Genomic DNA, 24,945 nt, shown 5'->3' with positions numbered 1-24,945 from the left:
TATAAAGATGGCTAAAAAGATATTTGCAGCCAATTCTTTTCTCTCAGCCTTGCAAGGTGTAGTCCAAGCAAGAAGCACAACTAGGAGTATTAGCTCTATCTTTATTGCAAGGTTATATTAACAAAAACTTGCAAGACTGAAAGTATTTCTCCACCTTCTTCTTCCTTCTGTCTCCCAAGGTCATTTCCACATACCATTTCATTTTCCCAGGATTCAAGGCATAGTTCTTTTATTAATATTAAGTGACTTACAACCGTTTTTCACGGTTACGATCAATGCAGTATCCCCATGGTCACGTGATCAAAATTCAGGTGCTTGGCAACTGTCATGTATTTATGACAAATGAACTGTCTCTGGGTCATGTGATCAACCTTCCCATCCAGCTTCCATCAAACAAAGACAATGGGCAAAGCCCAATTCACTTAACAACCGCATGATTCACCTAACTACTGCAGTTGAGTCACTTAACAACTGTGGCAATAAATATTGTAAAATGCCCTGCTTAGCAACAGAAATCTGGGCTTCATTGTGGTCATAAGTTGAGGACTACTGGTATAGCTTATATGACTACCAACCTCCTTTAAATGAAATAGTGTCACTGAGGAATGGGGCTGGGTGGGAAGTGTGCTCTAACACTAATTATAAAGAAATGCAGAATTAGTGAAAAGAAAATGAACCCAACACAGAATTTCCTCATAAAATAGTTATCAGCTTTATTATTTCCAGTCAAGATAACCAGAGCAAGACTTTGTTTCAATGGAAATTTTTTCCATCAGATGAACCAAAACTTCTAATGCTAGCTCCTGCATTCAGAATCTTAAGTCCTTTCACCCTGTCTCCGTTCTTCGAAAATGCTAAAAGAATTGTATAGAAACCAGCCTTGTCTTTTTTAAAATGGAAAGATGGAATCATGCAGATAGGTTTTGATCTGTAATGGCAACCAATCGGCGATTAAAAGTGTGGTGTGCTCATAAAATACCCAGTACTTATAAAAATCCAAAATCTGTTTTTCCCTTTGGACTTATACCTTCCATTGAAGGTGAAAAATGCTAATTATTTATAAGTTACAAGTATTACCAGCATAATTGTCAGTTATAAGAAAGTTGCTGTTTGGGAGCTGACAACCTTGTTACAGAGCGGACTCGCTCCTTCCTGCCCCTTATCTGAGGAAATTCAAGAAATGTACATCTGAATGTTTTCTTAGAAACATTACAAACAAATAATAAGGGCAAATTTTTGGTCCAGCAGATCACTTTGATTAGCAGTAACCATGATCACTTTACTCAAGTTGCTTTCCTAGTTGGGTATTTCTTGTCAACAAAATGCAAACACCAGTATACAGACACACACACACACAAATTTGGGGTTTTGCATTGCTTTAACTCCCATCCACTGATGTGAGTAAACAATTCATTTGGCAGCTGGTTTCTCATGAGAGACAGCTTCCTGCTCTGCTAGTGTTTTGTTTTGTTTTTTTAAAGGCACATTAGCAGCTTTCCTTATTCCTGGCAGTGCAGTGTACCGCTAAGGCTATGGATGTTTCTGAAATCAAGCCACATACCATCTCCCACCACAGCAGGATGTTCACACCAGTGCAGTCTAGGAAAGCCAGGCTGGGCCCGGTTTAGTCATAAAGAATGGAAGCAAGTTGCAGCCTTCTGAAGGCCTAGACCGCAGGGGTTATGAGGAGAATTAAAAGGCACATCAAGCTCAGACATGGGGAAGGAATTCCTTCTCTTCAATTTGCAGCTAGAGGACACAGTTTTAATTCTTCCACAGAATCGTCAGTTGCTACCTGCAGCATGCTGGCAAAGTTTCCGAAGCTTGAGGTAAAACACGGGCCACAGCCTGTGCAAAAGGGCTAGGATTTCAGTCGCACAACAATACTGCAGGCCAGCATTTGCTATTTTAATTGCAGGTGGCTGCACTGAGCCTTTGGAAGCAGAGCTTTACCTGCTGCTCACCTGCATGTCAGTGCAAAGACCTTTAAGACAGCTGAGAAAGCATTAGAATTACGGAGATTTCTCCTCCCAATGCCCAGTATTGTCAGAAGCCGCATTTTCTAATGTAACAGATTAAAGTCATTATCTTTGGCATCCAATTATTCTCTAAAACTACACACAGACAATTTATTCCTTAGGACAGAGCCTCAAAGTACTACTTCCTATAATATTCACAACATACAAATTAGGGAAACGTTTGAGTTCACATCTGGCTGATGGCCATTTTTTCTCTACAGCCATAGGAACATCACCAGTATAGTCTGCCTCAGAGTGTGGAACTTTGATAATGCATCTAGTATTCTAAAGAGCAAACATACCAGCTTGCAATTATTTTTATCAAGAAAAGCCCAAATAAACCGATATACCGATGTTGGCTGTTTTTGACCTTATTGCAAAAGGCACAAGAGTGTTAATAGGCAAATTTTGGATTATGCAGCAAATTGGTTCCTCCTCTTATTTCCTATGTACCCTCTGTTGCTAGAAAGCAAGTTCAGAAGAGTGGGAGCTTTGACAAGAGATGCATTTCAGAGCTGCTTTGGTCTTTTTCTTGGACTGTTTTAGCTGAAATGCCAAATCTGATGAGCATCTGCAGTGTTGCAGGGAGCCATGGATGGATGCTCACCTCTTGCAGACAGACACCAGTTAATTGCTACATTCTTAAGCAGGTGATCCTAAAAACAAACAAACAAAACAAAAGGCACACTGTTGAGATAAAACGAATTAAAAACAACAACAACAACAAAGAGATAAAACATAATCAAAGACTCCACTGGCTAGGAATTCCGGGAGTAGAATGTTAATATCTTTTTTTTTTGTTACTTGGAGGGAAATTCTACAGCTAGAGGTTCTATTAAGCCAAGAAGATGCTCAACAGGAACAGGAACAGGCTCAGGCTCAACCCATCCAAGACTGAGTGGCTGTGGTTTCCGACGTCCCGATATAGTCAGCTGGTGCCATCACTGACTATTGGGGGTGAATCATTGGCCCCCACGGAAAGGGCTTGCAACTTGGGCGTCCTCCTGGATTCACGGCTGTCTTTAGAAGATCACTTGACGGCCGTGACCGGGAGGATTTTTCATCAGGTTCGCCTGATCCGCCAGTTGCGTCCCTTTCTAGATCGGGACTCCCTACACACAGTCACTCATGCCCTCGTCACCTCTCGTCTGGACTATTGTAACGCTCTCTACATGGGGCTCCCCTTGAGGTGCACTCGGAGGCTCCAACTGGCGCAGAGTGCGGCCGCGCGGGTGGTTATGGGAGCAACATGGAGCTCCCATGTAACACCTCTCCTGAGCGAGCTGCACTGGCTCCCGGTGGTCTTCCGAGTGCGCTTCAAGGTTTTGGTTACTACCTTTAAAGCGCTCCATGGCTTAGGACCTGGTTATCTACGGGACCGCCTGCTACCACCAATAGCCTCCCACCGGCCAGTACGCTCCCATAGAGAGGGGCTCCTCCAGGTGCCGTCGGCCAAACAATGTCGGCTGGCGGCCCCCAGGGGGAGAGCCTTCTCTGTGGGGGCACCTACGATCTGGAACGAGCTCCCCCCGGAGATACGGAGGATCCCGGATCTTCGCACCTTCCGTCGCACGCTTAAAACGTTTTTATTTCATCAAGCTGGCCTGGCCTAAATCATCTCCTCTTTTAAATTTAAATTTTAAACATAAATTTTTAATCTGTTTAATTATGGGGTATTTTAAAATTCAGCCTAAATTATTTAATTTGTTTTAATTTATTTTAGATTTTGTATTTCCTGTGTTTTATCTTCTGGCTGTTCACCGCCCTGAGTCCTTCGGAAGAAGGGCGGTATAGAAATTTAATCAAATAAAATAAATAAATAAATAAATAAACACCAGGGCTGTCAAACTGGCAGCCCGCGGGCCGGATGCGTCACATGCTGACCATGCCCACCTCAGCCCCACAAAGGGGAAAAACATTGCGATATGTCACGTGACAGCAATGTGACAGCACAAGTTTGACCCCCGTGCTCTACACAAAAGGGCACGCTGGCCATGCTTCTACCTGGAGGACCTTGTAGTGTGGCTCCCATTTAGTCAATCTATGCCCTACCCTTTGAGAAAAGTGGTGCAATCGAAGCTAGCAACGGCCACATTTGCTGATGTAACATCACCACCTGGAGCACACTCAAACCACTTCCTGTGTAGTAGGTAGCAAAAGAAGGAGAACTTTTTTCATCTGCAGGTGCAGGGGAAAAAGCTATTTTTTTATGTGCAGATATAGGTGGAAATGTATCACTCCCAGCTTCGCACTGATAAAATCATGATATCTGAGGATGGAATTAGACTTCCGCTTCTTAACCCTCCATGACAATTTTTGAACTGCCAACGCTGGTTCACATCTGGAGGGTTTCACCCAGAGGTCTTCAAACTTGGCAGCTTTAAGACTTGTGGACTTCAACTCCCAGATTCTGGTTTAACCAAACAGCCTCTTTTGCTGGCTGGAGAATTCTGGGAGTTGAAGTCCACTAGTCTTAAACCTGCCAAGTTTGAGGACCCCTGGTTTAACCAAACAGCCTCTTTTGTGAAAATTTATCTTTCTCTGAAAAACCTTTCCATTGACTTTGGACAAAGACAAGGAAAGAGGAGATTCATAAGCTTTGAGAAACATTTAAATATATATATGAACTATTTCCTTAAATGTTTATCTGACTTTGAAACTTCATTTAACTCCCACAGCTACAAAATGGGAACTGAACAGCTCTTCTGGTGGATTGCTAGGTGATGAATGATGTCTCTCTCTCCCTCCAGAATGATGTCATGTAAAATTATGGTTGATTGGGCATTAACTCCAAATAGGGACAAAGGATTTCTTAAAATTTTTTCAGAATTTTAATTGGCTTCACTGCATACCTAACAATCAAAATTTGGCAAATAGATTCCTTCTCTTCAAATGATTTTTGCCATTTTGCTCATGGCAGAAAAAGCCATAATCTTTGTAGCAGAGACTGGGTGGCATACAAAAAATATCTGAACATAAAAAAGGCGGGATAATTTTTTTTTTAAAAAAAGCAAACATTAAAAACGTACCATAATGAAAGCAACAATATTAGGAAAGAGTATCTTCAATGTTACAAGCAATGCAACCATCTCAGTAAATTTCACTTCCCTCAGATTCTCAAGCCTTTTGACATAGTCACATTTTGAAGGATTTCTGGAAGCTATCAAGGATGGGGCCGGTCTCACCTTGTGGGGAATGATGTTGCAGAGGCTGGTGCCATTGCAGAAACAGCCATGATCTTTGTAGCACAGACTGAATTCATAATCTTTGGCATCAGATATTTCCTAAAGTTCTTATTAAAGGTAAAGGTTCCCCTTGCACATGTGTGCTAGTTGTTCCCGACTCTAGGGGGCGGTGCTCATCTCCGTTTCAAAGCCAAAGAGCCAGCGCTGTCCGAAGACATCTCCATGGTCATATGGCTGGCATGACTACATGCCAAAGGCGCACAGAACGCTGTTACCTTCCCACCAAAGGTGGTCCCTATTTTTCTACTTGCATTTTTTATCTGCTTTCGAACTGCTAGGTTGGCAGAAGCTGGGACAAGTAACGGGAGCTCACCCCGTTACGCGGCACTAGGGATTTGAACCGCTGAACTGCCGACCTTTCGATCGACAAGCTCAGCGTCTTAGTCACTGAGCCACCGCATCCCTTAAAGTTCTTATTATCACCAGCCAAACTCATATGCCACTCTGGCTTCAGATTTTCTTTTGAAGAAAGAGCCCAGTAATGCAAATAGGGACCTTCAAAACTCATTCCGAAATTGTATTTCTAATTGTCAGTGCAATTTTAGCAACCAGATGTGTTAATAGATTCCTTAGCAGGAAAGGCATTATATTCTGAACTTTGGTGTGTGTATGTGTGTGTGTCCCTACAGTAAGAAATATTTGGCTGACAAGTAATGTGAGACCGGCTTCAGGTAGGCATAGCTGATTCTGGAAAGAGATGGTTTAAAGAAGAGTATATTTGTCTGTAAAATTCACAGATTAAACTCACATGTGTCAGTTCCCATTCTTCATTTTCTGGCACTCGGGAGTGTTTTCCTGTATAGTGACATTCTCCCAATTCAACAGCCCCCTTCTTGGCTCGGAGGCAGAGCTGCTTGCCAATGTTGTGTCGCAGATCTCGCTGGGATGTGTATTCAAAATACTAAAAGCAAAACAGGGATAAGAAGCTTTCACTATTAGAAACAAAGCCAAAAATATTAATATTTTTTTTAAAAAAATTCAATACTTCAGTACACCAATTTTGTTCATTACATTTCTAGACTGTTCTGTCTTCACAAATCATTCCATCTCTATATATTTCTTACACTGCTTTTCATTCTTTAGAGTGCCTCCCTCCCTCCCTCCCTCCCTCCTCCTCCTCTCTCTTTCTCTCTCTTAGGATTTAATACACTCCATCCAACTACCACTTTTTCAGCTCTCTATTTTCTCTCAACTCATTTGCTTTTCCTTAGTTACTTATAGATAGCTACTTATTCCTTGTTTATATATGACCAAACTTCTCCACCTGTAACTTTGGACGGTCACTAAATTAAATGCTGTAACTCAAAGACTCCCTGTATAAAAGAAGTATACAGGGAGTCCTTGAGTTACAGCATCTAATTTAATGACCATTCAAAGTTACAACGGAACTGAAAAACTTATGACCATTTTTTAAATTTATGACTGCTGCAGCATCCCCATTGTCATGTGACCAAAATTCAGATGCTTGGCAATTGACTTATATATATGATGTTTGCAGTGTCCCAGGGTCATGTGATCACTTTTTGTGACCTTCGGACAAGCAAAGTCAACGGGGAAGCCAGATTCACTGAACAACTATATTACTAACTGCAGTGATTCATTTAACATCTGGGGCAAGAAAGGTCGTAAACTGGGGTAAAATTCACTTAACAACTGTCTCAGCAACAGAAATTTTGGGCCCAATTGTGGTCGTAAGTCGAGGACTACCTGAATTGATTACTTCCTATTGTACTCAGGCTACATTCATCCATCCTTGACTCTAACTCTTCTTGGACAGACAAGATTCTTAAATAACCCATTCAACTTACTTTTATGCCTTCCTGACATTTCAAATTCCCACTAATAAAAAATGGACAGAAGCTTAGTCTTATAAACAACAGTGAGGTTGCTGTTGAGGACTTATCCCACCACTGAGAGGCTGGGCAGGGCTGGGTGGGATGGAACTGATTCCAATTCAATCCTACCAAGACTGAATGGTTGTGGATATTAGGGTCCCACAGACCCAGGAGATTTCCTCTAAATTCTTGGATAAGACTTCTCCATTCAGGAATTATGTACTATCTGAGCTTCTCTTGAACTAAGCTTCTTCTTAAAGAGTAAGTGGCAAGTGACAGCTGTGACCAAGTGGCCCTTTGGATACCTCCATGTGGTGCACCAGTTGTACCTCCTCTTGGATTGGAAGGCCAATCTTTGGTCAATCACTCATGCCCTGATCTCCTCCCAGCTTGACTACTGTGAGCTGAGGATTGGACCTATCACTCCCGATCAACACCGATTGGGACGAGTCTTGGAGGAAGGAGGTGAACCAGCACAATACTGTGCCCCCCTCCATCCCCAGCTCCCAAAGCCGATCCGAATGAAAACCATGATCAATGGCATCAAAGACTGCCCAGAAGTCAAAAAGAATCAGGATGTCCCAAAGGTGCTTTTTCAAGAGGCAACTGGACTTTCTTGTTATTCTTTGAAGAGATTGTGTTTCTCATCCAAAAAGCTTCTTCAGTTAATTGGAAAAATGTGTTATGCTGGATTTAGTTACATTTATTATGATGTAAAAGCTTTCCCCCCATAGTCACTTTATGAAATCCTAACTTTATACTACATAAACTGGCCTTGCATTTAACTGATTTTTTAAAATTTAAACTAAGAAAATTTGAAGAACTTGTCCTTTTAAAAGAGAAATTATTTCTCACTAATACAAGTTAGATTTTAAACTTTTGTTTATGTTAGGATAATGGGATTACTTTCTATTTTGAAATGTGGGTGTGTTTATAGTTTAAAGTGGAGATATGGCATGCATATTTGAACTGGGTAAGTTGATAAATTGTGTATGGGAGTTTGTCTTTTATAAAGGAGAAATGGTCTCTCTTTGTCATGTTAAATTTGGTTTTTTAAATTTTGTTTACATTATGATATTGGGACCATTTTATACCCTTTAAATGAGATTTTGTTATGATTGAGATATGGAATGTGGAGTTTTATATACATTAATGTTAAAATCCCAGAGATTTCTTCAGATCTTTTACTAGCAATTGGTTTGAAAAAGACATTACTTCTTGATTTGCCAAATGTTAAGAGATGGGTTATCGGATGAAGAGTTTTATATTTGTTAGCTAAGAGGAGGTGAAAAGATCATGGAATTGTATAGACTTGCCATGATGATGGTGGGAACTCACTTTCTTGGAGGGAGGAGGATTTTTTAATACTTTCTTTTCTCTCTGTGTCCATGTCTCTCTCATACTCTTTCTAAAGACAATACTTTCTATTATCTTTTATTATTCTATTTTAAACTTTTATTTTTTTAAAAAAATACATCTCTAAAAATAACATTTCCTCACTTCAGTCTCAGCCAAAATACTTCCTTCCCTTTAGCTGAAATTTCATTTATATTGTATTATATTCTTATATTCTGAATATTCTATTTAGCTCTCTTTCTGAAACAATTTTATTTTCACCATTTCTGCTTGCATTTCATCTGCTCTTTTAATCTTAGCTGCAGCTTATTGTCACTGTTCTTAGAAATTATTTTTTTGTGGTATATAATCTCTCATCCACATTTTTACAACCGCCATTCGTTCATAGCAACGTCTACCTGATAAACTTTTAATATTTCCTATTACTGTAACTCCCAGTTCTTCCATGGCTCTTTGCATGCACAATCCTTTTTTCACTTTTCAAAGCAGCTTCAACATTATGCTTATTTATTTATTTATTTATTTATTTATTTATTTATTTATTTATTTATTTATTTATTAAATTTCTATACCACCCTACTTTACATCTATTTTTCATTCCTCCAGTTATAGTATTAATCTATGTTCTAATACTTTCTCCATAAAAGCAAAGAATACGGTACTTTTGCTCCCTGCATTCAGCGAAGATTCTTTCCTCCCTTCCTCATGTTGGTAGATCATGAACTGGGTTCAATGTTTGCAGGAGCAGAGATAAGAACGGATACATTTTCATGAAGCCCATACCTGGTTGCCTCCCATCCCATGACAGGGATACAAAATTAAAGGCTTTCCACCATGGTTGTTTTCTCCAACATCCAGGCACTGCTGGGCACCTTCATTTCTAATCTGTAGTGGAATAGATTTAATAAAATCAGGAGCATATTAACAGACCACCCATACAAAGCTTCAGGTTTTAGCTAAACAGCTTGGACAAGAGTGTTCTTATTTTAAATGTTGCATTTTTTTTCTAAACATATCTACTCTTCTATCTCCCTTCTGAGCTCAGTTTGCCTCTAAGTACCTCACACCAACAGGAGTCAATTAATAAATCCTTTTAGGAATTATAATATTTATGAACATTCAAATACTGAGTCAATGGCAGGACAGTTTGAATGGGAAATGCAGAGCCAAATAAAGATAGATTTGTTTCCTCAGGTCTTTTAATCAACTGTAAGTCAGTTTGAGAGTGAATTTATAATAGCACCCCCCCCCCACCATTAATATATCAGATTAAGTTCCCCAGGATTGGGTTGCAATTCTCTGACAACTTTAGACTTTAAGATCTTCTTCATTCTCTTGATGTATCCACTTCTAATGTCCTTTTTGACTTCAGTGTGCTTGATATTGCTAGATGCCCAAATAATTGTAGTGGTTTTATTCATCCGGACACCCTGTTATTTCTATAGGTTATCTTGACAAGTTGTATTTGCACTTACCGCTCCATAGAAAGCTGGAGTGAGGTCTGGAATGAAGATTTCAGGATAAACAGTTTGTAGATACCAAGTGAAATTTTTGCAGTGTAACTGCTCCTTCAGCTGCAGTCGCTCACCGAGGTCTCCATATGTTTTCTAATGAAGCCATAACACGTGCATGTTTAAAAGGAATCACATAAAGCAGACAAAAGAGCCACTTTCAGTTTGTTTACTAAAATAGCTAAAGGTTTTCATTGTCTTTATTCTTTAATTTGTTTAATCCATGGATTAAACCCGAGACAGTTCCAGCTAGAATTTGATTTCTAGGATTACTTTCAGATATGGAACATTCTAACCCTGAGATTCTCCAAGTTTCTCTCCTTCAGTAGATCCTGGAGGTCCTTGACGATAAAGCCACAGCTCCATTTTATAATCTATCAATGGATCTGTATCAAATTTCTTGCCAGTCACTCCAGTTCTAGAAACGAGGCCACCTCAGGATGTCTAAGTCATTGAAATAACTCCTGGAAAATGCTCTAACATTTCTCTTCCTTTGGTAAGGTTTCCAGCAACTATGCTGAAGAATCCTGCCTTTATTTAGAGTAGTAGTTCCCAACCTTTTTTTGGCCATGCCACCTAAGCATCTCTAAAATCCTGATGCCTCACCCCCCTGACATATAATTCTTACTATTAAAAAAGTGACTCCTACCCATGCGGAGGAAGCCTAAAAGGCCATTAACTTGGTTTAATCAAGGTTCCAATTACCCCCATTAAAAATCAAATTGCTCCCATGTGGGGTGTGGGCCCCACATTGGGAACCACTGATTTAGAGGAAACAGAATCCATTAAATCAAATATTTAGAATTTAAAGACAAGACCTACAGATTTTGTACATTAAGGGAAGTAGTTCTCAAGAAAAGTACTTCATACCTCTCTGGCCATCTGGGAGGCCTGCTGGTTCCTTCTGTAGAAGATTTCCTTATAGTCGTCCATCCAGACTTCTGCCAAGCGCACCTGATTCCTAGAAATGACTTGAGTCCCTTTGGGGAAGGTGTGTGGACTCTTGGAACGGAACACATGGCCAACTACAGAGCAGGGAATAATCTCCAGCTGGCCTCCACACTGCCAAACCTGAGGATGCAAGGCAGAGGGGAAGAATACCATTCAAACCACGAGAAAATTACAAACTCATACACTGAACGTCGAAGTCAGGAAAAGGAAATAAGATGTGAAATTCGCACATCTTTTCTCTTTAAAACAGGAATCAGGATCAGATTCCAGCTGCCTAAAATCAGGTCCCTTCAGGACAGAAGCAGCCATCAAATAGCAATAGCACTTAGATTTATATACCACTTCATAATGCTTTACAGCCCTCTCTAAGCGGTTTACAGAGTCAGCATATTGCCCCCAACAAACTGGGTCCTCATTTTACCGACCTCAGAAGGATGGAAGGCCGAATCAACCTTGAGCCGATCAGGATCGAACTCCTGGCAGTGGGCAGAGTTAGGCTGCAATACTGCATTCTATCCACCATGCCACCATGAAAGAGCATCTTCTTAGGAGGATGGGATGGCAGCCTTGTGTTTGCAGGCAATATCTTAAGGAGAAAAGATCTATCTATTTCAAGTTTGATACCAGTTTTTTCCCTGCTTTAAAAGAGAGTGGTCCTTTTAAAAGGTAAACTGGAGTCCTGCATCAGAAAACCAAGGAGCTCCCAAGATCAATAGCGTTCACGTCTGAGGAAGTGCAATACCCCAATTTCCTCTGACCAAAACCTGGGACTGGTTCAATCCAGAATGGACCACTCTCCAAAGAATCTTCATCTCAGAGAGGTGGCTTTAGTTAAAGATTTACTCAACCTGCAACTGGATTGGATAAAAACTGGTAATGCTATGTTGATAAACAAAACATGTAATATTTTCCATCTAGGAGCCATTCTTAGCCCCTGAGGACCAGGACAAAAATCTAACTTTGAATTAAGTTATGAATTAGAATAAATTATGAATTAAGGCATACGCTAAACGTGTAATAAATAATTTCACCTCTGACACATTAAAACAATTTGGTAGCAATTTTGAACAAGGCCACAAGCAAGGCTTGGGAGGCAAGTACATGTTTTTGCCTTGAGATTACATTCACGCTTAAGGACTCTGGTTCTCGCTGGTTCTCTGCCATTCTTGGTCTTGCAAAACATGTTCAGTGCTAGGATTGGTTTTGTCTTATTATTATTATTAATAATAATATTTTTAATGCTGGGTAACAAAATGTCATCAGAGCAAAAGCAAAGCAGAAAGCATACATAAACACATGCATTAACCTGGATGGAAGGTGACTTTGAATTTAACATTATGCCTGACTTTAGGTAAAGGTAAAGGTTCCCCTCGCACATATGTGCTAGTCGTTCCCAACTCTAGGGGACAGTGCTCATCTCCGTTTCAAAGCTGAAGAGCCAGCGCTGTCTGAAGACGTCTCTGTGGTCATGTGGCTGGCATGACTAAATGCCAAAGGCACGCAGAACACTGTTACATTACGACCAACCAAGGTGGTCCCTAATTTTCTACTTGCGTTTTTTACATGCTTTCGAACTGCTAGGTTGGCAGAAGCTGGGACAAGTAACGGGAGCTCACCCTGTTACGCGGCAATAGGGATTCGAACCGCTGAACTGCTGACCTTTCAATCGACAAGCTCAGCGTCTTAGCCACTGAGTCCCCCGATTGTAGTTAGACAAAAGCAAAACAAAAGGCTTCTCTATTTTCATTTAATCTGAGACAACTGTCCCATTTTAAAGGTACCTATTGAAGGCAGAAAAACTTATATTTGTTTCAGGTAGTTACAGGAAATCGCAACTCAGACCAGAGGTTCTTAACCTCACTTTTAAGACAAAAATCAGTATTCCTGTTTCTCATATTCTTTTTTGCCACACGGTGGCACTCTACACAGCATTTAAGATCTCACTTTTAACAATTTAAAAAATCTTTATGTGCAAAGTTACCAACAAAGCATCTGCTTAAACATCTGCACTGTAAAATATATATTGAGAAAAAAACCTTCTCTAGATCCTGAGATCATTTCTTCTTCACAATATCAATAGTAAAATAGACGATGCTTGCATTTTACTCAGATTCTCGGATAATTTTCCAACAATACTGTTGTTTTTTTTTAAATGCAGTTGATGCATACATTATGATCAAATTTGGTATGCATACTTAGAGAAACAAATTATAATTCAGTGTATCTTCAGAATCAGTTGATCCCTTAAACTGGGAGTAATTGTGGAGTATCCTGGGTGGTGGTGGTGGGTAATAGAACCATTTCTAATTGCTTGTTTCTAAGATGAGGATCCAATTTGGGACTGCTGCTGTCAAGATGCTTGTGTAAAACAGCAGGATGTGGGTTCTGTTTTTTGTGCGGGTAATGATTTGAAAGCAGGAAAAGGGGCAGTTGGGCCAAACAGTTTAAGAACCAATGCTGTGGCATCTATGCACCTGCACTGTAATTACTGTCCCTGGATTGGACAGCAAATGAAAGTTTTACTCCCAGATGGACAGTCAGAACTGAGAATCCGAATGCAATAATAACAACAACTTTATTGTTATTGTACGTGCATACACAGTATACCCATACAACAAAATTCACTTAACACCCAAAAACCAGGTCCAACACACATAACAATCCCCAAACACACTCCCACCCACCAGAAATTCCCCACCCCTAAGCCACCCAAACATCCACACAACAGACCAAGTAAAACAGACCAAGTAAAAAGACTAACTACAAAGTAGTTAGTCAGCCTCCAAACCATGTCATGTTTTGTTTCCATAGCAACAGAACCATTTCTTAAATTTTACTACTTTGTTTACTACCTCTCCTTTCTTTACTTTCTTTTTATGACTTTCTTCCTTTACTAATTCCATTTTCTCCCCTTTACTTTCTTTTTATTACTTTCTTTATTATTACTTTCTTCTGCTACGATTGCTACTACTATCACATAACTCCATTCCATTTTGAAAGCACAGAGCTAGGATAATGGGCACCGGATCTATGTAATCAATTCCAGGTTGATCTATCCTGACTTTTAAATTTATTGTGACAAATTCTATCCACTGTTAGGTTACATGATACTGCTATTACTTTACATTCACACTTTTTAAGTATTAGGTTGTAAATACAATCTAAATCGTAACAGAGCAGAAATAAAATAACCCTTATGTGAAGAAACATGACATAACTTTGTAGGTCCATTTAAAGCTATGGTCCCCAACCTTTCCACCTTGGTGGTCTGGGCCGGCGCGGGGGGAGGCGTGTGTGAGTGGCAACTCCATTCGCGCACAGCTTGTATACGAGTGCTTCGCATGTGAGTGTCCTCCGCTTGCGTGAATGGAGCTTTGCACGCTAGCATACACGCCCATCACTCACGCATGAATCTCCATTTGCAATCCGCTTGCACGAGTGGAGTTTTGTGTGCGAGAGCAAGGGCCCACCGCTTGTGCGAGTGGAGCTTCATGCGTGCTTGCCCATCGTGTGTGTGGCCTGGTTTCGAACAGGCTGCAGCCAGGTAGTGGGCTGCGGCCTGGGGGTTGGGGACCCCTGATTTAAAGTATATGCAGTTCAAGGAATGAAGCCTACAGTTAAAGAAGCAGTGGTGGACTTCAGTGTAAATTCAGGTTTAAGCTTACCAAGAAAACTCACTGAGTAATTTACAGCCAGGCATCATTGAGCATAATGTACCCCCACAAGACTATTGTTAGGACAAGCTAGACAGGGAAAAAAATATGATTGATAGTCTTTACCTGAACCTTTACCCTAAAACAAGTTACGGGGTAAAAATAATAAAATTCAATACAAACCTCTTAGAAGAAATCCACATATTATGTAGTGCTATTTATTGGCCTTTTAATTGTTTTATAGATTTTCACTCTGAAATTTTCATATTTTTCAAGATATATGCCACCTAATTCTCTCATGGGGAAAGTAAACTGACAAATCTAACTCCCAAATCAGGGGTGAAATGCTTCCGGTTCGGATTGGACTGCCTGATCCGGTAGCGATGGCGGTGAGTGGTTCGGAGAACTGGTAGCAAAAATCCCTGCCCCCCCCCCCGTGCCCAGCTGAGCCGTCCGATCATCAGAGGCTTTTTTTTTTACTTTTAAAAGCATTTTTCTACAACTTTTTTGGCTGAAAAAATACTTTTAAAAGTAAAAAAAAAAAGCCTCTGATGATTGCGCAGCTCAGCTGGGATCGTCAGAGGCTTCTAAAAGCATTTTTTCTGCAACCTCTTCGGCTGAAGAGGTTGAAGAAAAAAAAATGCCTTTAAAAGCCTCTGGCGATCCCAATGGAGTTGCCTGATCATCAGAGGCTTTTAAAAGCATTTTTTTCTGCAACCTTTTAAGGTTGTAGAAAAAATGCTTTTAAAAGTAAAAAAAAAAAAATTGGCCATGCCCATCCAGCCACATTACCCCCCCCACCTAGCCACGCCCACAGAACCGGTAGTAACAAATTTTACATTTCACCACTGCCCCAAATCCTGAACAAGCATTATCAGGCGGTGATGGCAAACTTACAATATGTGTTCAAACGCCACAATATTTTAGGTGACACACTAGTGTTCATCAACACTATGTCTCAAAAATGTCTCAAAAGCATGCGCTGTTCTGAAGCAATATTCAGAGGCTGTGTAAGAATGGGGTGTCCTTTCCCACAGCATCCAGACTTTCTGAAAATGAGTTTTACTCATATTTCATTTTTGCAATTATTTGACATTATAATACATAATGTCTATGCTATACAATACATAGCATCACTCAAGATTGGAATGCATTTTTTAAAAATAAATGAATATGTAATGAATCATTTCTCTTTTGTTCAGGGGATGCAAGGTGCGTGACATGCCTGCAGAGTCAAGTTAGATATTTTCCAAATTCTTGACATGTGGAGCCCAAAAGTTTCCCCATGGCTGATATCAGGCAATGATAATCTATTACTTCTCGTTTACTCTCTAAAGATAGCTTTTTCAGAGAACTGGTAAAAAAAAGAAAGAAAGACAAGAAATCCCCCGCCCCTTTAAAAATATATATATATATCTAAACATAGCTCTACTTCCAAGGAATATTTTGTAGCTTTCCTTCTTACCCGAAAAGACATCTCTACATTTTCCCCTCCCCAGATTTCCATCTGATCATCATAGGAGCCAATATGTTCAAAGTAGGACTTGGAAATGGCAAAGAGACCACCGGCAAATGTAGGAGTCCTGCAGAAGAAGCATAGGAATATTATGAAAACAAATTATGGAAAACTTCTCTCTGAACTGAAGTCTTCATTCTCTCTAACTTTTCTGAATGAAATATTAAGGAAAGGTCAAACCAGGTTACAACGGCTAAAGTAGGGAAAGGCATTGTACGGCATTCCAGATATTGTTGAATTTCTAGTGTCTCCACTTAGCATAGGCAATGCAGAAGGATGCTGGGAGATATTGGCAATGACTTCTGGAGAAGTTTCTCAGGGCCTTGATCAAAGCAGATCACATAAATTGGAAGGCAAGCCTTTTCCTGCACTATATCAAAGGCAACTTTCAGACATCCTTGTACCGAAGCAACCTTTGAGAAGTGATCTCAGGCTTTTACTACAAGTTTCAAGTTTTGTTTTTTTTTTAAAAAAAATATGGCAAAAGATGTGAGGATGGCTGGAATATTTAAATATTCAAAATATGTAAATGTTTTACGTTTTAATATTTTTTTCCACTGATTGCCCATAAAGCTGAATCTCCACGTATTTTCTAGTCCTCTACCAAGTATCCTAAAAATCTTAGTTTTCTAAATTACATGGAAAGCATATTTGATATAAAAGGAAGCATAAAAATGGATTTTTTAAGAAACAAAATAAAAGCATTAAATTAGCACACTACCCTCCCCAAACAGTACCCACAATTTCCTGATTCAGTTACCAAAAAAGTCAAGAATCACAAACCACACCTATCTGAATGATAATGCTTCACTTAAAGGAACAAACAAATTATGTGAACTGGAGTGGGGGGTGGGGGGCAGGGGTGTGTGCAAGGCAACACTTCCACTCCCATTCTCTGAAGTTTTTAGGCAGCAGTATCATCTACAACTTTTTTAAAACAAAACAAAAAAACCCCAAACCAAATTGATGCTTGTACACCAATTTTTATTTAATAGAAATCGCTGTATTGATCAAAAAGCAGGGCTGTACATATAAAATCTAAACAAATGCATTGAAGTCAATATGCATGATTGTGCATGAGTGTTGTACGTATTCACACAAACATATTCTCCTCTCATCCCTCCTACCACTTTTTGTCCGAAACATTTTGCCTGGTAGTTCAAACACTTGCTGACAAGACGGCAGCTGCTAATTCCAGAATTAGATGCGATGGGGGGGGGGGGGAAATGGGGGAGTCAAACCTGCTAATTTGATGCATATTCTTGATTAACTGCATCCAAAAATAAGAAATAACCACAGTGTTTGGGATGGATCACATTCCTTAAGAGCTTCAAGGATGGCCCTTCAGAGGCAGACTGGGCCTTTATTTATCCTTGGGTATCATCGCTGCAAAGGTTGGGCACAAATAAGAGTATTTGGGGATAGAGTGTTGCCCTACTTTCATTATTAGTTACCCCAGAACTCTTTGTCCTTGCTTGCATGTTCATTTGTTTTAAGGAAAAGAAAAGCTGAGACTAGCACCAGAAACTAGCTTCAGCAAAGTTTTCTCTGAAACCAGTCCTCTATTGCAGCTTCTGTTATAGAGGAGATTAGGAGCCGATGAAAAGCCAAGTTGCCAATGTCTTTCTTTCTTTCTCTCTCTCTCTTTTGCTTTCTTTTTCTCCATAAGCAATAACAAAAAGGAATCTCTGTGCCTCTTTCATTGAGACAGAACAGCCTCCTGTTTGACCTCTGCACAAAGAAGAGCTGTACTTGAGGCCAAAGGAACAGGATTTTGTCTCCCTCTTGGAAGGGAGGAGGGCCAAGCCGGTATCAAATGGCTGGCACCATGAATTTCAAGGTCATTTCAAGCTTTAAGAAGTGGAGAGGCTGGTTACCTTAATGACTTTTCAGTTGTCCACTGCCAAGAGAGACAAGGGGCTGGCAGAGTTTGAAAGAGGGAGAAATAAACCTTGGTTCTTTCATGTCACAGCTCTTATTATCCTGCTTTGATACAGCAGGGGGAAAAGGTCCTGTCATTGTCTTTCAAGGAAGTGTGGGTCTAACAGGCAGTTTACAAACCTTGTACTATACCAAATGACACTTGGGAGATAAATCACTCCAATTCTTATTTTTTCTGATGTTGTGGTATGGGGGAGAGTGCAGGAGCAGTCTTAGGTATTTTAATTTTTGGGGTTTTAAATTGGCCAAATCTATTTAATTATTTTAATTTTTAATTATTGTTGTGTCCTGTGTTTGGCTGTACACCGCCCTGAGTCCTTCGGGAGAAGGGCGGTATAGAAATAAAATTATTATTATTATTATTATTATTATTATTATTATTATTATTATTATTATTATTATTATTATTATTATTATTAGGCTATTAATACTGCAAACCTTTTTTTTAAAAAATCCTAATTTAATTAGCTACAAGAGATTCTAAAAATGAATGGAGGTGGGTATTCCCCATTAGAAATTTCTAGCATCTTACAAGACAGAGGTATAGCTCTTAAAATTCCTTTGCAAGAGGGACTGTTATACTTTGTAGATATATCTTTTAACTGTGTAGCAGTAATATCTGTGTCATTAATATTGAGACTGACTCTAAACATTTCCAACATAAAGCTTGGTGAAAGTTGCTGCATAAACAGTTGGTTTCGTCTGCACATTTCGAAATTCAATCCTGCTTCAAATATGCAAATTCATTATTAGACGATATGCATTTGGAAAAATAAAATTAAAAACTCAGCAGCAGTACAGTATGCCGTTTACATGCACTCCTATATCTTACAAAATACTGAAATGTCACTGAGCCATAATAAAGCACTCCATGAACTGATTAGATAGATAGATAGAATTCTTCATTGGCCAAGTGTGATTGGACACACAAGGAATTTGTCTTTGGTGCATATGGTCTCAGTGTACATAAAAAGAAAAGATACCATTTTATCTATTTTATCTAAAAGATATTTTATCTTAAATTTTATCTAAAAGATTAGATAAAAACTCAACAGGTGATATAATAGTAAATACTGTACGATGGAATCAGTTTCAATCATCAATCAGGCTGGAAAAGTCTGGAACCAGTTCAACCATAACTAGAGCAAAACAAGAACAATATTGCTACTTCACAGAATATCAGGAGAACCCCAATCAAGAGGAATGTCATTTTTCCTATTCAAGGATAGGAAATTAACACCTTAAAAATGGAGCATCCACTTAGCCATTATTTTTGTTTAAAAATAAAATTCCTTCCTTCCTTCCTCTCTAAAGATGATTCTTTGAAGTGGGCAGGGAGGAAAATTCTAAGAACCCATAGTTGTGCCCCTTTCTGAGTCGGGATTCCTTATGCACAGTCACTCATGCTCTCGTCACTTCTCGCCTGGACTACAGCAACGCTCTCTACATGGAGCTGCACTGGCTCCCGGTGGTCTTCCAGGTGCACTTCAAGGTGTTGGTTCTCACCTTTAAAGCGCTCCATGGCTTAGGGCCAGGGTATTTACGAGACCGCCTTCTGCTACCGATAACCTCCCACCGGCCAATACGCTCTCACAGAGCAGGCCTCCTCAGGGTGCCGTCAGTCAAGCAATGTCGGCTGGCGGCCCCCGGGGGGGAGCCTTCTCTGTGGGAGCACCCGCCCTCTGGAACGAGCTACCTCCCAGAATACGCCTGATTCCAGATCTCCGCACTTTCCGTAAGGCCCTGAAGACGTTTTTACTTCAGCAAGCTGGCCTGGCCTGAATAGGTTTTATGGGTTAGTTTTTTAATTGTATAGCTAGGGGTTTTAAATTGGGAGGCCGATTAATTTAATTTATTTTTAATTATCTTAACTTTTATATTGTATGTTATTTTAATTCTCGGCTGTTCACCGCCCTGAGTCCCTTCGGGGAGAAGGGCGGGATATAAATTCAATAAATAATAATAATAGTCTCACTCAAATTTAGTCATCCTTAAGCCTACTGGAATGATGTGCACACAGTTCAGTGCTAGATTGTGTCCAGGAGTATTTAAGTGTCAGTTGCACAAATAAATGCTTAGGAACAAAATTCATCTGTGCCAAAAAAATATTTGTCTTTTAATGATCCCGTAATCCCAGGCATTAGGGTAGAGTCAGGGCAACTGGAGCGAGCTGAGTGTTTACTGTCCAGATGCCCTTCCTGTTGCCAATGCAGAGTTTGCAGCTCATATATTTACTCATTGTGCCCAGAGAGAGAAATACTTGCTGCTACCTAGGATTGAACTCACAGCCTCCTGCTTGTGAGGCAAGAGCTCCACCTCTAGGCCACTGCACCACTCTAAAATACATCTGTGCCAATTCCAATGGCAAATTAGAGATTAGTGGGATCACTAAAAATGACTATTCCATATCATCCATCTTATTATATGTACCAGAGTATCATAATAGTAAATAGTACACTCCAAGGAAAATGTACATCTTTCTGTCATATTGGCTCACATTTACTCATGCCCTAGTCACTTCCAGATTGGATTATTATAATGTGCTCTACATGGAGCTGCACTTGAATGGTATTTCGAAACTGCAGCTCGTGTAGAACATAGCGGAAAGTTATATATATTCCCATATTGCAATTCTGCTCTGCACTGGATGCCAGTTTGCTTCTGGTCTAATTCAAGGTCTTGTTTTAGATTTAAATTTAGATGGCTTATTTTTCTAATCAATATTGTTCTACCTCTGCAAATTCCCTCCTCTGCTGCATCAACATGCTGGCAACTTTCATTTACTTCTCTCAGTCTGGAAGTATAGATGCAAGTTTTTCTGCCAAACAAACTCAGAACGCCCGGGAGATGTGGTGGCTTAGTTGAGGACTACCTGTACAAGTAGTCCTCAACTTATAACAGGTCATTTAGTGACTGCCCAAAGTTACAACAGCACTGGAAAAAAAAGGGGTTATGACCTTTTTTTCACACTTACGACCATTGATGCATCGCCATGGTCACGTGGTCAAAATTCAGATGCTTGACAACTGATTCGTATTTATGATAGTTGCATTGTCCTGGGATCACACGATTCCCTTTCTGACAAGCAAATTCAATGGGGAAGCCAGATTCACATAACAACTGTATCACTAATTTAACAACTGCAGTGATCCACTTAACAACTTTGGCAAGAGAGATTGTAAAATGGGGCAAAATTCACTTATCAATTGCCTTGTTTAGCAACAAAAATGTTGGGCTCAACTGAGGCTGTAGGTTGAGGGCTGCCTGTATTGCTGGGAGTACATACATAACCATAAGGCAGTGTTTCTCAACCTTGGTAGCTTGAAGATGGGTGGACTTCAACTCCCAGAATCCCCCAGCCAGCAGCGCTAGCTGGGGGATTCTGGGAGTTGAAGTCCACCCATCTTCAAGCTACCAAGGTTGAGAAACACTGCCATAAGGGTTCTAAACAAGGCTTAAAAATTGTATATTTGTTTGCATTACGTTGAGAGGATGCTAAAATGCTTTCAGAATACATCTAGATTTTAAACTACAATTTGAAGTATTTGATCCCAGTATCAGTTCCATAAAAGCAATTTTTAGAAGCACATGAAAATCCGAACAGAATAAGTGCTGTTTAACTACAGCCTACAGATGAAAAATGAAAGATAACAAACTATGCTTGGTACGATTGCAGAGATAAGTGTTTTCACATAAAATATTTAAAGTAAACCAAACTCAAAAGCAAAGTTCTGAAATAGCATCTGCTGCTCAAAGATGGATATATTCTCCAGGCACTGGAAAGCAGAAGAAGATCCATTACTCGACAGACGGAACTTCAATTGGTTCATGGAATCGTACCAAAAACAGGCAGGCCACTTTTTACAAAAATTGTGGAAATAAGGCTAGAGTGAATTCGATCAGCTCAATGAGCTAAGGAGACTAATATAGGTAGTCCTCAACTTATGACCACAAGTCGGGTCCAAAATTTATGGTTATTAAGTGAGAAATTTGTTAAGTGAGCTTTGCTCCATTTTACGACTTTTCTTGCCACATTGGTTACATCGATCACTGCAGTTCTTAAGTTACTTAACATGGTTGTTAAGTCAATCTGGCTTCCCCATGGACTTTTGCTTGTCAGAAGGTTGCCAAGGGGATTGCACGACTGCGACCGTCATAAATGTGGAGTTAGTTGTCAAGCATCCGAACGTAAATCATGTGACCACGGAGATGCTGCAACAGTCATAAGTATGAAAAATAAGTCACTTTTTCCAGTGCCGTTGTAACTTCAAACGGTCAGCTAAATAAATTGCTGTAAGTCGAGGATTAGCTGTAAACACCGACTTTTTCTATTCTGCACTAAGCTGTCTACGCCTTTGATTTATAATATGCCTTCTGCTTTTTGAAAAGTTATCATGTATATACAGTATAGTCCTTCCGTGTCCAAGTACAGTTCAGGAGTGGGAAGATTTTTCGGCACTGCATTTACCTTCCCCTCTGAGATAGCCATGAAGCCGCTAGAAGCGCCTATTTCCTTCTCAAATTAATCTGAATTCTTAATCATATCTGAACTTGGGGGAGCTCTGGCTACATCAGGGTTACCCTAAATTTGGAATATATCAAGGGATTCAAGTTTATTTTATTTTATTTTATTATTCAAATTTCTATACCGCCCTTCTCCTTTCGGACTCAGGGCGGTGAACAGCCAAAATAAAACATTTACACATAAAGTACGATTAAAAATAGATTTAAAATAATTAAATTTGGCCCATAGTTTAAAATTTATCAATTTAAAATCCATATCAAAATTTAAAATCAACCATAAAATCAAGAGAGACCGGCTAACTGAAAGAGATGAGTTTTTAGGGCCCGACGAAAAGTCCGGAGGTCGGAGATCACTCGTATCTCTGGGGGTAGATTGTTCCAAAGGATAGGTGCCACCACAGAGAAGGCTCTCCTCCTGGGGTTCGCCAGTGTAAAGTTACTTTACAAATAGACACGGATGATTCTAGTTTCCTTCTCTGGGCTTCAACAGAAGAAAGCCAATGGGGGTGTGGGAGACATGGGGAATGGGACAGGACTTGCCAGTGCTTGTAGTGACAATGTTAAACTATGGTGGTGTTGCTAAAATGGATCCCAGCTGAATGCATCTGTCCTGTTCCTGCTCAACACAAATCTATTGTCACAATGCAAGCAGCAGATCCCTTTGTTATATTTTGTTAAGACTAAACGTATGGACAGAATTTAAAAATGCAAGCAGGCTTTTGCAAGGCATTGAAATGACTGAATTTAAAATAAAGAGTGACAGATTAAAGAAAACAATTGACTTGTTACTGAGAACTAAACAGCAAGGCCTGACTGGAGTCTGAAGAGATTTAATAACTTCTTTCATTTGTAGGAATGAAGCTCATCGTGACCTCCCTTCGCTCAAGAGTTCAAGGAAGAGGCTGCATCCCATCCCCCCCTCCCACCTTGACAGCCTTAAACCATTAAACAAGTGTTTTATAGGCAGAGTTCAGCCATGACAGATCAAAGATCAGTAAGAAAGGCACTTGGAAAAGTTTGGGCTTCAAGAACTCTAATATGGGAAAATGCTGCTTGATGAATCTCTGGATTCTCTGTTCATTAAAGCTTCCTAGCTGGCTTTATACATCGCACAAAGTACATGTTTTCTTTGCAGTTTAGTGCGATGTGCAAACAGGAACAAGGCATAAGCCATTGTTATTTTTTTAGGGCAATAAATCACTATTTGTTACTAGTTTATTTATTTGAACCGTGGCTTATGTGAAGTATGAAACATGAAGAGATGGTTTAATTTGTGGTTTCATGAATTATTTCTGCTTTTTCTGCCACATCAAGGGGCTTTAACTAATCCTTAGAAGTGCAAGGCAAGGGTGATAAAAGTTTGAAAAAGTTTCTTTCTTTGATATTCCTTATCTGTCTTTTGAGAAGTAGCCTAATGGTTCATTCTTGCCTGTGGCATTGTTCTTGTTCCCTTTCAACTGGAGAAGAGAAATGATTATTCTGCCTAATTAGGCTTGGCTCATGGGATGCCAGAGGGAGGCCCTTTCTGTTTTTTAAATGAGAGCAGTAAATACAATACCTGTAAGTACAAGCTGTCACTGTAATTTATGATATTATATCCATGTTATGTGAAGCATTAACATCAGCACGACCTGATAACAGAGGCTAAACCTACAGGCTTCAGACCTATAATGGTTTCCTCACATCAACACTCTTAATTTTGAGAAAAACAACAGTTAAGGTAACGAATTCGGGCACAATGGAGAGAAAGCAAATCCCTTCCACTTTGATTTGAAGATGATAAGAACATCTCAGTGCAAACCTTCAGATATTCTCTGCTGGTAGATTCCATACAGATGCTACTTTAACATGAAATGCTAAGTCATCTAGATGCACTTCCTTGGCTATCTCTGAGGAATATGCCTCAGCATCTCCGTCTCATTAGGTGACCATTTTGGAATGTACGTTTATATGTGTGTATATATGTATGTATGTATGTATGTATGTATGTATGTATGTATGTATGTTTGTTTGTTTGTTTGTTTATTTATTTATTTATTGAATTTGTTTGCTGTCCATCTCGCCTGTCAGAGCCAATGGTACTGATGCCGTTTTCAATCTGAGGGCTCCCCAGATGTTCAGGCTTGACATAATTCCAGTCAGCATGGTGAGAATTTTAGGAATTGAAACCCACCCATCTGGATGGCACCCAGTTTATAGAAGACTAGATTTAGAGATCCAAGATAAACCTGAAGCAATCTGGCTACCTTAGTCCAGGCAAAACCCCAAGCTCTCAATTTCTGTCAAAAAATAGAAATGCCGTGATTTTGATTTCATGACTAAGATTCTTACAGTGGGATATAAAAAGAAAGAATCTGTATATAACTGATTTCAGGATTTCCAAAACTGAAACCTA

The 24,945-nt window shown here is 39.7% G+C and overlaps 1 protein-coding gene across 1 annotated transcript in view; it reads right to left on the bottom strand.

Annotated features, from left to right (window-relative positions):
• Positions 1-688: 688 nt before the first annotated feature.
• Positions 689-24,945, bottom strand: part of GALNT6 (polypeptide N-acetylgalactosaminyltransferase 6) — a 76,669-nt gene continuing 52,412 nt past the window's right edge. The window contains exons 6-11 of the mRNA XM_070934916.1: positions 16,035-16,152; positions 10,836-11,036; positions 9,930-10,061; positions 9,238-9,339; positions 6,012-6,164; positions 689-2,674 (exon numbers count right to left, since the gene is read on the bottom strand). Coding sequence (XP_070791017.1) covers positions 2,561-2,674; positions 6,012-6,164; positions 9,238-9,339; positions 9,930-10,061; positions 10,836-11,036; positions 16,035-16,152 — 820 coding nt within the window. The 3' untranslated portion in view covers positions 689-2,560. The remainder of the gene's footprint in view (positions 2,675-6,011; positions 6,165-9,237; positions 9,340-9,929; positions 10,062-10,835; positions 11,037-16,034; positions 16,153-24,945) is intronic.

This window comes from Pituophis catenifer, unplaced genomic scaffold, assembly GCF_029215685.1.
Source record: "Pituophis catenifer annectens isolate HBS135680 unplaced genomic scaffold, rPitCat1.0.hap2 SCAF_2, whole genome shotgun sequence".
Lineage (NCBI taxonomy): Eukaryota > Metazoa > Chordata > Lepidosauria > Squamata > Colubridae > Pituophis > Pituophis catenifer.
This window is presented reverse-complemented; position numbering and strand designations above follow the sequence as displayed.